The sequence below is a fragment of the Neolamprologus multifasciatus genome, chromosome 5 (assembly GCF_963576455.1).
Source record: "Neolamprologus multifasciatus chromosome 5, fNeoMul1.2, whole genome shotgun sequence".
Classification (NCBI taxonomy): domain Eukaryota; kingdom Metazoa; phylum Chordata; class Actinopteri; order Cichliformes; family Cichlidae; genus Neolamprologus; species Neolamprologus multifasciatus.
This window is the reverse complement of record NC_140443.1, coordinates 28,920,549-28,936,061: the sequence shown is the minus strand read 5'-3', so window position 1 is coordinate 28,936,061 and position 15,513 is coordinate 28,920,549. Positions and strand designations below refer to the sequence as shown.

At 40.0% G+C, this 15,513-nt stretch overlaps 1 protein-coding gene across 1 annotated transcript; it reads right to left on the bottom strand.

Moving 5' to 3' along the window:
* Positions 1-3,111: 3,111 nt before the first annotated feature.
* Positions 3,112-15,247, bottom strand: LOC146518995 (inter-alpha-trypsin inhibitor heavy chain H3-like). Its single transcript, XM_085158931.1, has 22 exons — positions 15,031-15,247; positions 14,795-14,824; positions 14,520-14,543; positions 14,225-14,379; positions 13,968-14,072; positions 13,707-13,869; positions 13,045-13,155; positions 12,798-12,926; positions 12,581-12,694; positions 12,330-12,498; positions 12,093-12,218; positions 11,792-11,973; positions 6,990-7,175; positions 6,730-6,869; positions 6,397-6,557; positions 6,066-6,092; positions 5,900-5,962; positions 4,924-5,037; positions 4,530-4,731; positions 3,976-4,148; positions 3,614-3,725; positions 3,112-3,492 (listed from the first exon to the last, which is right to left on the bottom strand). The coding sequence occupies exons 1-22, from the start codon at positions 15,142-15,144 to the stop codon at positions 3,354-3,356; spliced, it is 2,739 nt and encodes a 912-aa protein (XP_085015057.1). The 5' UTR covers positions 15,145-15,247; the 3' UTR covers positions 3,112-3,353.
* Between the last annotated feature and the right edge of the window lie 266 nt (positions 15,248-15,513).

Genomic DNA, 15,513 nt, shown 5'->3' with positions numbered 1-15,513 from the left:
CCATTTGATTACATTTTGTATGATGGATTATGTAGAAAAAGTAGAATTGGGCTGAAGATCTATCGCTTTATCACCTATTCAGGTTGTAAATCGTGTTGTTAAAAAGTAACTAAGTAACTAAGTAACTAAGTAATTAATTACTTTTGAAAATAAGTAATCAGTAAAGTAACGGGATTACTTTTTGGGGGAAGTAATCAGTAATTAGTTACTGATTACTTTTTTCAAGTAACTTGACCAACACTGTTAGTGGCTTCCTTTGCTAACCTGTCCGCTGCTTCATTCTCCCTTACCCCAAAGTGAGCCGGGACCCATACAAACACTACCCATAGACCCATCATATGTATCCTGTAAAGAGTTTGCTGAACCTCTAATAAAATATCTGACCTACCTTTCGAATGACCATTCTGTAGGCTAGGCTGCACTGGAATCTGAACAAGTAATTGTTTTCAATGGCCTCAAATCTTCCACCCACTGCACTGCTAATAGAATCGCTATCATTTCTCCTGTAAACACAGACAATCCATTATTAATCCTCTTCCCAATTTTTACCATAAAGTCTGGAATTACTACTGCCACCCCCACTTGACTAGCTGGATTCTTTGAAGCATCCGTATATACCTGCACATACCCATAATACTGATCTATGAAACCCTGAACTATAATTGAGTCTAGGCCACCTGCCTTACTCTTCTGGCGCAACGAATAAAAATCTACAGCTGCTTCAGGAAGTATCCATGGAGGGATTGCAGGCCTCGGCACTCGCCGACATATGTCTAAGTGGTCCAATTTAAGTTCCCTAGCTCTTCCCCCCACCACCCATCCAAAGCTCTTTAACTCCCTCCTGCCCTTCTCCCAGCAAGGTCTAAGTACATCTAATGTAGGGTGACCCGTCCCCTGACCCTGTAAGTTTGCCCAATATGTCAATGTAAACTGTTCCCTCCTCAGCCCTAGTGGCATTTCCCCCATCTCCACCTGCAAGGCTACAGTCGGAGTCATCCTAAATGCCCCTGTACAAAGTCTCAACACCTGATACTGAATCAAATCTAGCTTGCTTCCCAAGTCAACCTCTCATCAAACCACAACCCCAGGAATTTAAATTTCCTCATTCTTTCTAATCCTATGCCATCTAGCTTCAGTTTAATGTCCTCATTAACCCTCTTCCTTGTAAAAAAAACAACAACATTGTCTTAGTCATATCAACTGAAAACTTGAATCCCCACCTATACGACCATTCTTCCACTTTACCAACCGCTTCCTGTAACTTCTTTACAATAAAACCAACATTCCTCCCTCTTTTTTCCGCTTCACTCCGCATGCGAGCCTTGTGCCACCGTATATATTTATATATAAATAACACCATTTTTTTTTTTACATTAGTAATTCCTTTTGTGCATAATTTTATATTGTTGTTAATAATAAATTAATTAAAGCAACAAAACAACCTGAAGAGCCGGCTCTTTCGGTTGGGAGCCGAAAGAGCCGGCTCTTTAAAAAGAGTCGGAAATCCCATCACTAGTATTGAGTGAAGCAGAAGACGCATATAAATTTACTGCATGATAGTGACAAATTCAGCTTTGGAGCACAGTTGTAAAATGAAGGACTGGCCTATAAAAACTGTCAGAATGATTAGAGAGGAAACAGACTAACATGCTGAAGTTTGTGATGAAAGCAGTCTTGGGCAGCTCCACTTCAAAAAAGATTTCCTGTGACGAGTTTGCTTTGTTGAACAGCTTGGAGGTCAAAACGAGAGGTCACAGTGCAGTCCACTGTCACACTGTGCACCTCCACCTGAGACAGAGAGACAGAAAGATAGAAAACACCTTAGCAGATGTACATAAAGGACAGAGTCACTGTTTTTCAAGTCAGGCATATGTGAATACTGAAATGTGTTTTTCTGGATGCACTCATCCCTAAGCTTTATTTCTGTTGTTCAGCACTTTGGTCAGCCTTGTGCGTTTTAAAGTGCTGTATAAATAAACTATGATGATGAAGCTTCATAATGGTCCAAAAATGTTTGTGATGCCTCAAAGGCATTTATGTCATTTATCATTTATTTTTGCTTTAAAATAATCCATTTACATACATTTAAGTTATAAAGAACAGTAAAAAGATTAAAAAATGTTAAATGAGAAGACTTTATTTTGAAGGCCAACTTGCTAATAACCGCACTTCCTGCTGGGTTACCTGTATTGGTTGATTTTTCTGTTTATTGACTCTTCCTGGTTGCTCTGAGAGGGAGAATGACATGCTGGTTATGCTCTTAGGCTTACCCACAGCCAATCTTTGAAACATTGTTCAGGCATAATTGTATATATTTCATGACAAAGATGTTAAAAAAGCATAAATAACAGTAGTTGTTAAAAAAGAAAACATTTTATTTGTAGCTCATAAAGGTCGATTTGTGCGTATTAAAAAGAGGCATTTGCTTTGATGATCATTACTGCTGCTCAGGTTAATACAAAGATGCAAAATCATATTTTGAGTTATTTCATAATGCAGGATTTATGTAAATCAGATTAGTTTTTCTATTTTGTATTTATTTTCAACTACAGTTTTTACCACTTGTCAAATGAAGATTCTGAGAGTAAAAAGTCAACTCTACAAACACCAAGCTAAACCTTTGTATTCACTGACAAAGGTTCCAAACATTGTGGAGGGCAGTGTGTGTGAACAAATATCCTCAGTGATTAAATAAAAAATCAAATCCAGACGCACATCTTCTCTCACTGACTCTCGCCTGACTGTAATGTGCTCGTTCAAGCCCAAAACACACAAGATTTTTACATTTTAGTTTTTAACATCATGCGTCAGCATTGTTTTGGGAAATATTGATTAGATAGTAATAAAATGTTGGCATGTTTACGATGCCTGTTTCACATTTTCATTGCCCAGTTATAGCTCCCACTTTTACCAGTAGCTGAGATTACAGTTATAAAGAGAACTGATTTCATCTTATTGGTGCGGCTCTCAACAACAGTCCCAGTTTCTCATGTACCCTGTTGGGAAAATTAATTGCCCAGCCCTGTTTTGAATGTGTCTAAGTTAAATACATTTTCCAGTAAATAGGAGGAAACACGAACAGTGTTTGAAACCACGAAAAAGGGACACATATTGACCAATCTTGAACACATCTTTAATGACTGTTTTGCACATATTTAAATACAAGGAAACACTGAGACAGTCTCCAAGTACTTGACACTGTTGAGATTATTATGTATGCAGAACTATGAATGAAAGCTGTCTTGTGTTGGTTGCTGGTTATTGGTGCTGTAAGTGCCTGCGGATTTGAATATTTATTTAAAAGAATTGCATTTTGATGATTTCAGCAGCTGGTACGGCTGTGTGGCCTCTTCTTAAACAGATTTAAAAAGGCCGGAAACAATGTAGTCTGTCACATGTCCATCAATGAGGCCAGTCCCATTATTGTGAATGAACCAGCACGGAACATTTTCCCCGTTCTTCACATCGTTCCTGAAATCCCTCTGCCAGCCTCTGTTGACAGAGAGAGATGTTTCATTTAGAAGATTCACACTGCGAGAGCACAAACACAGCAACAACACATTTAAAATTCATTTTGCATGCAAACACTTCCAGACTGAAGTCTTTAGTGTACCTGGTTACATTGAGCTCCTGTCCTTTCACATACATGGTGGCATCTGGTTTCTCTGGGACTTTTCCTGGATGCAAGTGTGCCACCTCATAGTTAATCCCATGATAGAACTGACCTGGAGGATGGTAAACCATTTAAATTATAAAAATATTTGAATTTGGACCCTTTCCAACACTGGTAATTGTAAATTATACCTAAATATTTTGAGTTTTGCTGTATTTGTTTTACTGATACAAGAGATTAGTGGTCCTATATTATTGTTAAATATTATTTATTAATAATTGCATAAACATAGAACATGGAAACATCTTAGAAAATATCAGTGATAAACCACAAATTTAGAGAAGAAATGTGTCACGTTGTACCTAGCAGGCCATGAACACCAGGGGACAGGAGGTGACTGTCCAGGGTGTAGAAACCCAAGTAGTCCCGGTGGTATGGGTGCTTCTTCCACACTTTGTGAAGCAAAATCACAAACTTAACTGAATCTCTTAGTGTTACTGTTAGGCTGCGATCCTTGGTCACAAGAAGATCCACACTGTAGGAGAAAGAATAAAAATCAATCATAAGAGCTTGAAAAGAAGGCAGCCTGACTTCTTTAAGTTTCATGGAAACGTTTCATCTCACATCTAAGAAACGTCTTTGATTCAAAAACCAAAAGGTGGAGAGTCCCAGGTATTTAAATCACAGTGAGGGTTGTGCCTTAGGAGGTGATCGTTGGTTCATGATTAATCATGCACAAAATCACATGAGCCAAAGTGTGAAAAAAGCAGTGGATCATTACCACCAGACCTTTTGAGAGAAACCACTGTGAGACCTTGCCTCACCTGTCATGTGGCATACTCGTAAGATTCCCTGGATGATGGAGAAACTACCTAGACCTTTTTTTTGCTGTGACTTTAACAATGTAATCACTCACTTGGATCCTTTAATGGAGGCCGCGTCAGACCAAAGCAGTTTGACCCATTTGCCGTCCTGGAACAGCGAGATGTCCTCAGTGCTCACCTCTAGCCTGACCCCAAGGGTCCGGTGGACAATGCCAAAATGCCAAAAATAGGTGTTTATTTTCCCATCAGGGGGAGTTTTCTTGTCTCCAATAATCTCACCATTCACCAAAATACCTGGAGACAGTGGGATCCAGTCAGTCACATGATGTCTGGACTTTCTGGCACATATTGCATAAGTCATGTATGAACTGAGGAAAAAATATCAGTACAAGTTTTGGAGCTATAAAATTATACATGAAGAAAAACAAGGACGACACTAAGACTGCATTTCCTAAGTCTTAGGACAGCTGTGTACACGGGGCTGACCTGAATTTGAGTCTCTGACCAGGTTGAAAATGGTTCCTGGTTTGTCGTTGATGTTGAAACACAAAGCATCACCTCGGTCTGGTAGCTCTATCATGAAGTGAGGATCTCCATCCACTGCAGGGGCCCCAGAATAGTGTGACAGGAATAAATACTTATTGCAGAAAAACACACAAGCAACATGACGTTCATGACGTTCCACCCATGAGAAGTCCATCTCATGGCTTGTTTTGAAACACTGATACTGTTTTCAAAAAAAAATCTGTCCATCACAGGCTCTATATTAAAGATGGAGATAGTTTCTGGATCCAAAAAGAGAAGCAAATATGGAGATGTCTATCTGCTGTCATTCTTATGGCCAGCAGGGGGAGGCTTGTCAGGGTTTCAAAAAAAAAAAAATTATCAATATCTTTGGGAAATGGCACACGGTTTCAGTGATCTATTTCCTGACTAATTTATAAACATGGGGTTCATTTTGTAAACTGTCCCCATTAGAATAAAAAAGAATTCAAAAGCAGCATATTAAGAAAGGACTACAAGTGAGCCTTTCCTTACTCAGAGCCAAAAAGATTGCTCTCCTTAATGTTTCATCTGCATCTATCCATTTTTAACCAGAGTCTAAACATGTCCTTACATTCAAAGAAATGGCATCTTTCTGGCATACTGTTGAAAACATGCCAACAAAGCTAAAATTTAGATGAAGCCAAAATTATTCATTATCTGAGAGAAATGAAGAGCATTTCCACACATCTTTGGACCAGTTAGTGCAGCATGACTTGAAATAATAATTAGCAATAATTTAAAGTGGCACCAAATTTAAAGTGAAGCAATCACCAAGTCCTCCTATGTTTGTGAAAGATGCCATGGCATTTTATCGAATTAACTGTGCCTCTTAATGCAGATCTGTAAATATCAGCAAAGTCAGACGTCATAGCTGGAGCACAATCTATCCTATCTGAACTGTATATGATGTACTTACCAAAATATGCGGGTGCTGGCTGGTAATGCTGTGGATACGACTGCGCAGGTATATAATTATATGCTTTGAACAGGGAGAATAAAATCCAAATTAACATGAATACAACAAATTGACTTTGTCCCATAAATCTTTTTTGTGATTTATCAAAAAAAAAAGAAGCACTTACTCATTTTTTCAGCCTGCTGTCTTTGCTCTGTGAGAAAAAACAGACAGATAACAGTTTTAAACTGGAGCTCCAGCTTCTGCTGGTATACTTCACTAAAGAGGAATAATATGTGGAAAATGTAAACTCAGTCACCAGTTCTCTTTATGAATGAGCTGCAGCCATGCTTTGCTTTTGTGGTAAAGCTTGACTGCAGCCATTTCAAAGTCACACACACACACACACACACACACACACACACACACCTCCGATTCATCAGTTAATATAGTTTTTGTCTCTTTAAGAAAAGCCAGTCCAGTGTTTTACATTTTTAAACTCTGTTTTCTCCAGGTACCTTCAGTCAGCTTGTCAGCAATAAGAGGGCTGCTTGTTGAGTCTTCGGTTTCGGGCTTGGTAACAACCATGGATGTGAGAGGGGTGACAAAGCTGTACTGCAGGGACATATCCAGGGCCTTGGCTGTTATGTTGGCTTTCTCATCTGGTGTACCGCTCTTGCTGCCAGAAGGAAAATATATGTATTACTACAGGGAAATCTTTAAAAGAACATCAAATGATTAAAGTGAGCGTCCTGGTAAAAGAAAAAGTGTCATCAAAGACTATATATCATACCATATTTATTATGAGAACAACGTGCCTTAGCAGCTGAACTGAACTGATTTAAACTGACCTCTTGTCCAGTAACTGCTGGATAGTGAGGTAGGCCCACAACCGCTCGGTAAAATCTCCAAAGATGTACTCCTCGTCTGGGTAAAAAACATCCCAGTCTGCGGCACTCACCTGATCCTGGACTCTGAAGTCTTCTTCGAGCTACAGGAGAAACAAAAGATAAAATCCATATAAACCAGAGTAAAACAAATAAATATAGGCTATGTCTACTCAATATCTCAATGTTTCTGCCATTTCTTTTGTTTTTCTTTTTTTCCTCACCCCCTGTCCAACCACTTCCACCAGGAAGTTGTCGAGCTCGTTGTCCATTAAATGACCAGCCACAACAATCTCTGTGCCATTAAACAAGTGGCTAAAGTGGCTGGTGGTCAGAGAATCCACTGCATTGTCAGGATAGTGCATGTCCACCTCTAAAAGTAGAGGGCTGGCCACTTCGTCGTAGAAACCCTGAAATAAATACACACACGTTATCACATTTGCATGTTCCAATTTTTTATCGTAAACTCAGCATGAAATAGTGACGGCATATAATTCATAGGAATATGGCATAACTGCAGTGCTTTAAATGAAAATCTAAGAAATCATGACAATGTCTGTCTGGCTCCTGAAATCAAACCCACAGAAGAGGGCCCTGAAAACTGAAGGGTTTGCCTCCCACTCTTCTTTTAAATAACCTGGGAACCACAAGTAAGAGAGCAAAGTGCTCTGTTCAGGTGCTACATTACTTTGTTTTGGTGGTCTTTAAGAGAAGGTGGGACCTGAGTATTTAACACCTTGTATATGAAGATTGAATTTGATTTGGGATGTAACAGGGAGCCAATAAAGAAAAGCCAGTATGGAAGAAATACATATGGCTTTTAGTCAGTACTCTCACTGCACCATTTTGGATCAACTGAAGGCTTTTAGTGAGTTTTTTTAGAAGTTAGAAATGCATGAACTAGTTTTTCAACATCATTCTGAAACAGGATGTTTGTAATTTCAGAGATATTGCGAAGATGCAAGAAAACAGTCCTACATATTTGTTGAATATGCACATTTAAGGACATATCCTGGTCAAGAACAACTATGGCTTTAGGTTTTTTTCTGCAGCTGAAGTAATTAGTGTGTGTTATCTGGCTTCACTGATAGATAAAGCTGGGTATCATCTACATAGAAATGAAAATGTACGCTATGCCTTCTTGTTTTACTGCCTAAGGGAACCATGTATAATATAAACAGAAATGGTCCGAGCACAGAACCCTGCGGAACTCCATAACTAATCTTTGTGAAGAGGATTCCCCATTTACATGAACAAATTAGAGTCTATTAGATAGACTTTATTTAAAACGGTTACACTGCAGTACATTTGACACCTAAAGCATACTCTAATCGCTTCTTTTAAGAGCAAAAAACTCTTTTTCCAGGCTCAGTGAAGAACTTCTAATTAGTGAGAAACCATGTTCCTCTCCTCTTGAGTAAGGTATGCATTTGTGAGTTATAATAGGGTGTGAGGTATTTCTGATTTGAGGCTATTTTCAGGGAAGCAGTGTCACGGTCCCTGTGTCTGTCTGGTTGGCTCACGCTGGCTACAGATTTTGTTGTTGTTGTTCTTTTTTGTTTTTGTTTTCTTTGTCTCTCCTCCTCCTCTCTGCCTGGGTGGAGCTCGTTACGGGCTCTCGCTCTTGGCCCACGCACCTGTGTGATTGTCTCCACCTGCTGTTGATCTGGCTGATTTCCCCAGCTGCTATTTAAGGCAGTGGCAACAGAGCAGCTCACTGCTGGAACGTTGAACCTCCTGAGTTCGTGCTCTCGGCATTATCAAAAGAATCCCCTGTATGTATTTTGCTGTGGAACTAACGTTGAATTCTGTGTGTAGATATCCCTCTTCTGGACCAAATCACGGGACCTGCCCGGGTGTGGCGGCGTGTGTGGAGTTTTGGAGCGAGTGCGGCTGAAGAGGAGTGCGTGTGTGCGGAGGAGCTGTGGCGGTGACTGTGTGGAAGAGGAAGCGTGTGTGTGGATTCCCCCCCCCCCCCCCTTTTCTCTCTGGAGCCTTGGACCCCCCCCCCCCCCCCCTCCCAACTCACTGTACATATATATAGCACTGAGGTGATCCCTGTTGTAAATAAATAATCTCCTTTTGTTCTCAAAGAAAGAACTGTCTGAGTGTGAGTCCGTCCAGTAGCCATGACAAGCAGTCAGTGGCGGGTTTTGATATGGGCGACTTGGGCTGTTGACCACGGCGGTATCATGGTTGCGACGGCATCATGGCATCTGCAAAAAAAAGTTGCTTGCACCCATCCTGCCCCGACATCATGCCAGCACATTTTGGAGATTGCATAGGCACATGCCTATTTGCGAGGAGTAAGGGCGCCCTCCATTTATGAGGTGCCTGCTCCTGCACAGGGAGGAGAGGGGTGGAATGGCAGGGTACACTCTGGCTGGCTAATGCGGCATCTAAAACCAGCTTGCAAAATAAAACCAAATTAAAAACCAAACAAATAAGAGCTGTCAACGTTAACGCCCTCATCACGATTAACACAATTAAAATTTTTTAACGCAATTAATCCATCTGGAGCGCAGAATGTCTCTGTCAACGCATTTCGGGCAGTTTGTCCATTCTGTGCTCCAGATAGGTAGGTCTGTTAGTTTATGTAGTAGGGTTGGATGTTGATACTGGAGTGCAAAATTACTGATCGAAGATGGAAAAGAAAAGTTCAAAGCCATCAGGTCCTCAGCTTAGAAAAAAAAAGAGAAAAGAAGAGAGAAAGGAGCAAAAGATACAGGCAAGCAGATGTGTCTTTGGATAATAGCAGGTATTATTTATGACATGTATCCTGAAACAAGATAGCATTCATTAGTAGGGGTTGGGAAAACTTCTGTTTACCTTTCTTAGCCACTTGGCTATGATAGTAAGCAGTAGGCAGACAGTAGACACTGATGTGGTTTATTGACTCTTTTGGACTGTTTTCAGCACAATATTAATTAGCCATTAATTGGAAGAGCTGTAATGTTGATTTGATTTGTCTGCTATTCTCAATGCATGACGAATTATAATGACTGTTTGTTAGCCATTTGCATAGTCTCTCTCTCTCACTATAAAAAATATTTATCTGGTTAATTTCAGTACGTTTCCATCATCAGTTTTCACAATAAGATATGTTAATGTATAATCCTTAATATGTTTTATATGTGTGTGTGTTTGTGTTTGTGTGTGTGTGTGTGTGTGTGTGTGTGTGTGTGTGTGTGTGTGTGTTACTTTTTTCAGCAATTAGTAATCTAACTAATTACTATTTCTGTCATTACAATGCCGTTACTGTTACTAAGAAGAAAATGCAGTGCAGACACCTTACTATTTTTCAACACACAGAAGAAGGCTGAAGCTCATCTTACCGGGAGCTAACAATCGCACGAGTGCTGCTGGTTGGCTGGGGAAGAATAAAGTACTCATGGTAAACCAATCACATGACCAATTTAAGATCACATAGAAACAAGATTCTATATACCATATAGCATCTTATATAATGCTATATAAACTGTGTTGATAGGCCAAGTAAAACCAGAGTCAGGATTAAAAAAAATCATAAAAGTCATGATAAAAAAAAATACACCTGGTGTTTTTTTCCAGAATACTATCATCACGTTTACTGTCTAAGGACAGCGCTTGCAAGCACTCTCTGCTTATGATCCCCCCACCCCGTACCTATTGGTGAAAAAATGTACCATGTCGACCAATAAAACAACTGGTATGGTCACATGGCATTTGGTTCTTTAGGCAGAGGGGGATGTTTTAGGAGTGAAGGCGGTGAGAAAACGAAAGAGAGAGAGAGAGCTTTGAGATGTGAGAGATTTGTGATGTTTAGCGTGTCTGGATTGTGTAGTTAGTGTGTTGTGTAGTTAGTGTTTAGTGTAGTCTCCTGGAGGAGTGATATATCTCCTGCTGTCATGCATGGATGTATCAGGCTTGTGATGTGCTCCTGCTTCTTATAGTGGATATGATTATTTTTTGGAGTGGCACAAATAATTTGTGCTGAAAAGAATGATACCAAACAAGGCAAGATAAATAGTTTTTAAAGGTGAACTGTAGAGATAACAACAATTATACTCTCGCCCCGAGGGGGTTAGACATTTTTTTTTAAAGTTACACAATAGTTACTTTTCCCAGTAATTAGTTACTTCTATAATACTGCAACTCAGTTACTAACTCAGTTACTTCTTGAAGAAGTAACTAGTAACTATAACTATTTACTTTTTGAAAGTAACTTGCCCAACACTGCAGAGGAGCCAGAGTATTCAGAGTCATATCCAGTGAGAATCTATCAGATAATCAACCTCTGTGAGAGTTTAGGTAGCTGCTCTGCATTGTGTTGGCTAAGAGTCAGGCTTTCAAATGAATTCAAACTGTCTGGGTTGTTGTGGGCTGTTGTGGGCTGTATATATTATCTGAATGGGACAACTAAAGGGAGGGGGGGGGGTAGGGCAAAGTGCGCCGCAGGAGAGGAGAGGTGTTTGCGTAGATTTGTTTGTTTTCAGATGCAACACACTCAACCTTTTAATGAAGAAACAAATTCAAATATCACTCTGATAACACTGTTAGTGTTGTTATCGATATTATCAATATTTGGATCAGTCCACCTGACTCTAACTGGAAGACAATGGTCACTGGTGTCTCTAGTCTCACGCATCTCAAAACAGTTGCCAATAATGAGAATATTTTCCTCGCCACGGGAGGAAAAATAATTCAAACTATGGGTTGGTGAATGGGACAATATGAACTTCCTGCTTACTGTTACCAAGCTGGCCTGATTTATTGGCTACTCTGTACAAACCGGAGGCAGTTAACGATGGATAAGCCCACATGGACTACAAGGCTCTGGTTAGCTGCAGGATTTTCAAGGGTCTGGAGCTGGGACTCCAATTCAAAGCTACAAACAGGCTGCATTTATTATAATTATAATTTGCAGGTGATTTAGCAGAAAGTATGCTTGGATAAAGCATACGAGGTTACACTGTGGAAGAAGTTATTATCTAAAGGTTTCTAAATAAGGGAGCTACACAGATTAGTGTGGAAGAGGAACTCGCACCTGGAGCTGAGCAGCAGCATCTGAAGCTTCAAAGATTCTGCGAGCCAGGCCTTTGTTTTGTCTGCTCATCACATCCAGGAAGGCATAATCCACATCATTTCCAAATCCAAGACAGTACAGAGACATGTTTCCCCCAATAGCTGTACGCATATTCTCCTGGATCTTGCTAGTGTTGCTCTCTCCTACAAATGCATGCATGCAAAACATAAAGAAAAAAATGCTAAATGCAATGTAATGTTAAATGTTGAATGCTGAACAAACATAATCTAGCCTACGGTATGTTTGCACTCTACATACTTACCCTCATTTGGCATTCCATCAGTCAGTAATATGATCATATCTGCACTTCTCTCTGGTAGCCTCTCCATCTGTCTGTCTTTGACCAGCATGTTTACAGCGGTCAACACTGCATCATTAATATTGGTTGCTAAAAGGAAAAAACAATTCATGTTTTAAAATGCATAAACTATTAATGTTTTTGTGCTGTTAGGTGTTTGGTTTTTTTTGTTTTGTTTACTTGTTTTTTTGTATTTCTTACCTCCTCTGCTACGCATTCTTCTGATGTAATCCATGGCTTCAGTTATGTTTTCCTTTGTTGCTTTGGTAAGTGAATCCTTCCAGGTTTCAATAACAGAATCAAACAGGATGATGGCAAAGTGGTCGTCTTCATGGACTTGTTCAAGAATGGCCAGCATAGCTTCTCTTGTCTACAAAGAGTCAGAGAATGACGTGTGTCCACGTGAACTTTGACATATTAGAAGCACATCAGGGGTCAGAACAACTTCTTACCTGCTCCATCTTTCTTCCACTCATTGATCCACTTATATCAATTACAAAGACCACATTCTTTGGGAGTTTGGGTAATTCAGGAGCAAAGAAGTGCACAAAGTATCCATTTACAATCTGAAGAAGAGACAGATTCCAAAAAGTAATGAAGTTTAAAACAACAGTGTAATAAATCACTTTTTCAATTTGATCTTATTCAGCACTTGAAGCTTTCACTGACCTGTATGTCCCCAAGGTTCTTCTCTCGCTTCACGTCATAGCTGACAATAAAATCTCCATCAATAAGTGTTCCATCACAACCTGGACACTTCCTCTGCTGCTCCATGGTTGGTGAGAAGGAGATATGCGCCTGAAAAGGGAATAATACATACACAATTATGATCCCAACTGAGATTCAACCGTGCAATAAAATGTAGCGCAATAATCAGAAGGTTTATTATAGATGATCATCAATTGTATGAAGGTACCTTTCTGTCTGTGACAGTTTTCTCCACCAGAGGGAGCAGCTCATTCGGGAGGAAGGTTGCATGGGCGTCAACATAAGAAATGCCCTGAGGCTCATAGATGTTTGTCACAATCTGTTTCCACAAAGGCAAACATGGAGACAGGAGATCATTTCTAATGTAAATCAGGAAATCACCCTATGAGGGTTCAAATGTCTTGATGCATGCTCAATCATCCAGGTAAGGAAATCCCAAAAAGTTGATTTGTGGATTCTGTTAGTGTGGATGTAACTGTTTTCACTGCAAGAAACATTTTGTCACTCATTGAAGACAGTTCTTCAGTCTCAGCTGACTGCATGTTTGTCCAACCTTATAAACAGTACCTTTGCACAATAACTGAAACTAGCCCACTGAATGGCTGTGAGGTCAGTTCCTTGATCATTAATATGCAAATTGTCATGACCATTGATCAGCAACCACTTATCAAAGACCATTGATCATTGATCAGTGAATGGCCTCACAGCCCATTGTTCATTCAGTGGGCTAATTTCAGTTATTGGGCAAAGATACATTTTGATGAGTGACAAAACGTTTCTCCCACTGAAAGCTCTACAGATACAAAGAATACATTTTTTGGGACACCCTAAGTAGAAAAAAGTAGAAAATCTAATCAAACCTGGATTCACCTGAAAGTCCTGAACCAGTGTTTTGGGTTTGACTCTGGTCAAAAGCTCATATCGGCCCAGTTTCCTCTGAAGGAGCTCCTCATATGTCAGGACAAAGGTCACGTTGCTTTCAGCTGCAATATTGACAGAGACTGAAAACTTCTCCATCTTTCTTCCAGAAGCCCTGGGAAAAACAACAACAAGAAAACAGCACACAAACATCTGAGAGCTGCTCCAGTGAATTTAGACGATCTGTGTTTCTGGTTCATCTGGACGACTCACTTGACGAGTCCAGCAGTCTGTCCAGAAGAAACAGCCTTCTCGTACTGTTTCTTAGCTTTCTCTTTCTCCTTCACCTCTCCAACATACACCTGACCCTCAATTTCCCTGTGAGGCACAAAGATGGAGATAGACATGAGGCATGTAAAGCACATAAATTGACACCACGATAGTGACAAATTCAGCTTTGGAGCACAGTTGTGAAATGAAGGACTGGCCTATAAAAACTGTCAGAATGATAAGAGAGGAAACAGACTAACATGCTGAAGTTTGTGATGAAAGCAGTCTTGGGCAGCTCCACTTCAAAAAAGATTTCCTGTGACGAGCTTGCTTTGTTGAACGCCTTGGAGGTCATGACAGTGTGGGCAAAACGAGAGGTCACAGTGCAGTCCACTGTCACACTGTGCACCTCCACCTGAGACAGAGAGACAGAAGAAAATGTACAAAGATAAAAATAGGTTTCTCTCTATGAATCTGATTTTTTAATCTGAATTAAAACTATTATCTCTCATCACCATTATCATCACCAGGAATATGAATGGATACATTTCTTACCATTGCTTCATTTGTACTTCTTTTCTGTAAGAAAAAAGGGCGATACATTCACATTAAAAAATAATAAGGCTGCACTAAGCTCTTAATTTCCACTGCATATTTATGTAGTTATTGGTTTACCAGCAGATATGTCTTTAAAAATAGTGTGATCTGTGTTATGTTGAAGTTGAGCTGTTATGACGCAGCATCAGAAACTGATGTGTAGCAGTGATTAAAAACTAATGAGATGTTTTCACTAATACAAAGAGACTATGTGTGAATCGTTTGCCAAGTACCTGCAGTGATCTGGCAGCTCCTCTTCTTTCCTGAAATACACACACAGGATATTACGGAGATTACATGAAGTAAGTTGTAAGAAAAAGCTTACAAAAAACTCAGACACAGTTGGTGTTTAAGGGTTTTGGGATAAAAAAAAAAAAAAAATCATAGGACTACTTTTTTGAGGTCAGCGCTGTAAAAATCATGCCACAAAGTTATTTCAGTTTCATATCACAAAAGTGGTTGACGTTACCTGTATGGCTTCATCGTGCCTGGAGATGACCAGAGCTCCCAAGGCTGAGCTGCTCAGCCAGAGGCAGGCGCAGCCCCACAGCAGCAGCAGGCGAACACCCAACAGTCCAGACATGACCAAACTCTGACTGAACACTGGCTGACTTCAGTGCAGAGCAAAACTCTCAGTGCCCTGTGGGAGGGACACGTATCTGTGTGTTTTCCTATATTGGTCAACTGCCCTGAGCTCAATGTCCAGGAGGCTGTGAGGTGCTGTGAACCACAAATATAATTTGTGGAAGTTTGGGAGAGTGAATCCAATCGACACTTATTTAAAGACTTAGCAAAGTGAAAATAAAATCAACACCAACGGTTTCAAGAAAGTAATCCGAAAAAGTTGATTCTGTTCATCTGGACGTAACGTTTTCAGTGGGAGAAACGTTTCATCACTCATTCAAGTGACTTCTTCAGTCACAGCTGACTGCAGGTTTGTCCAACCATATAA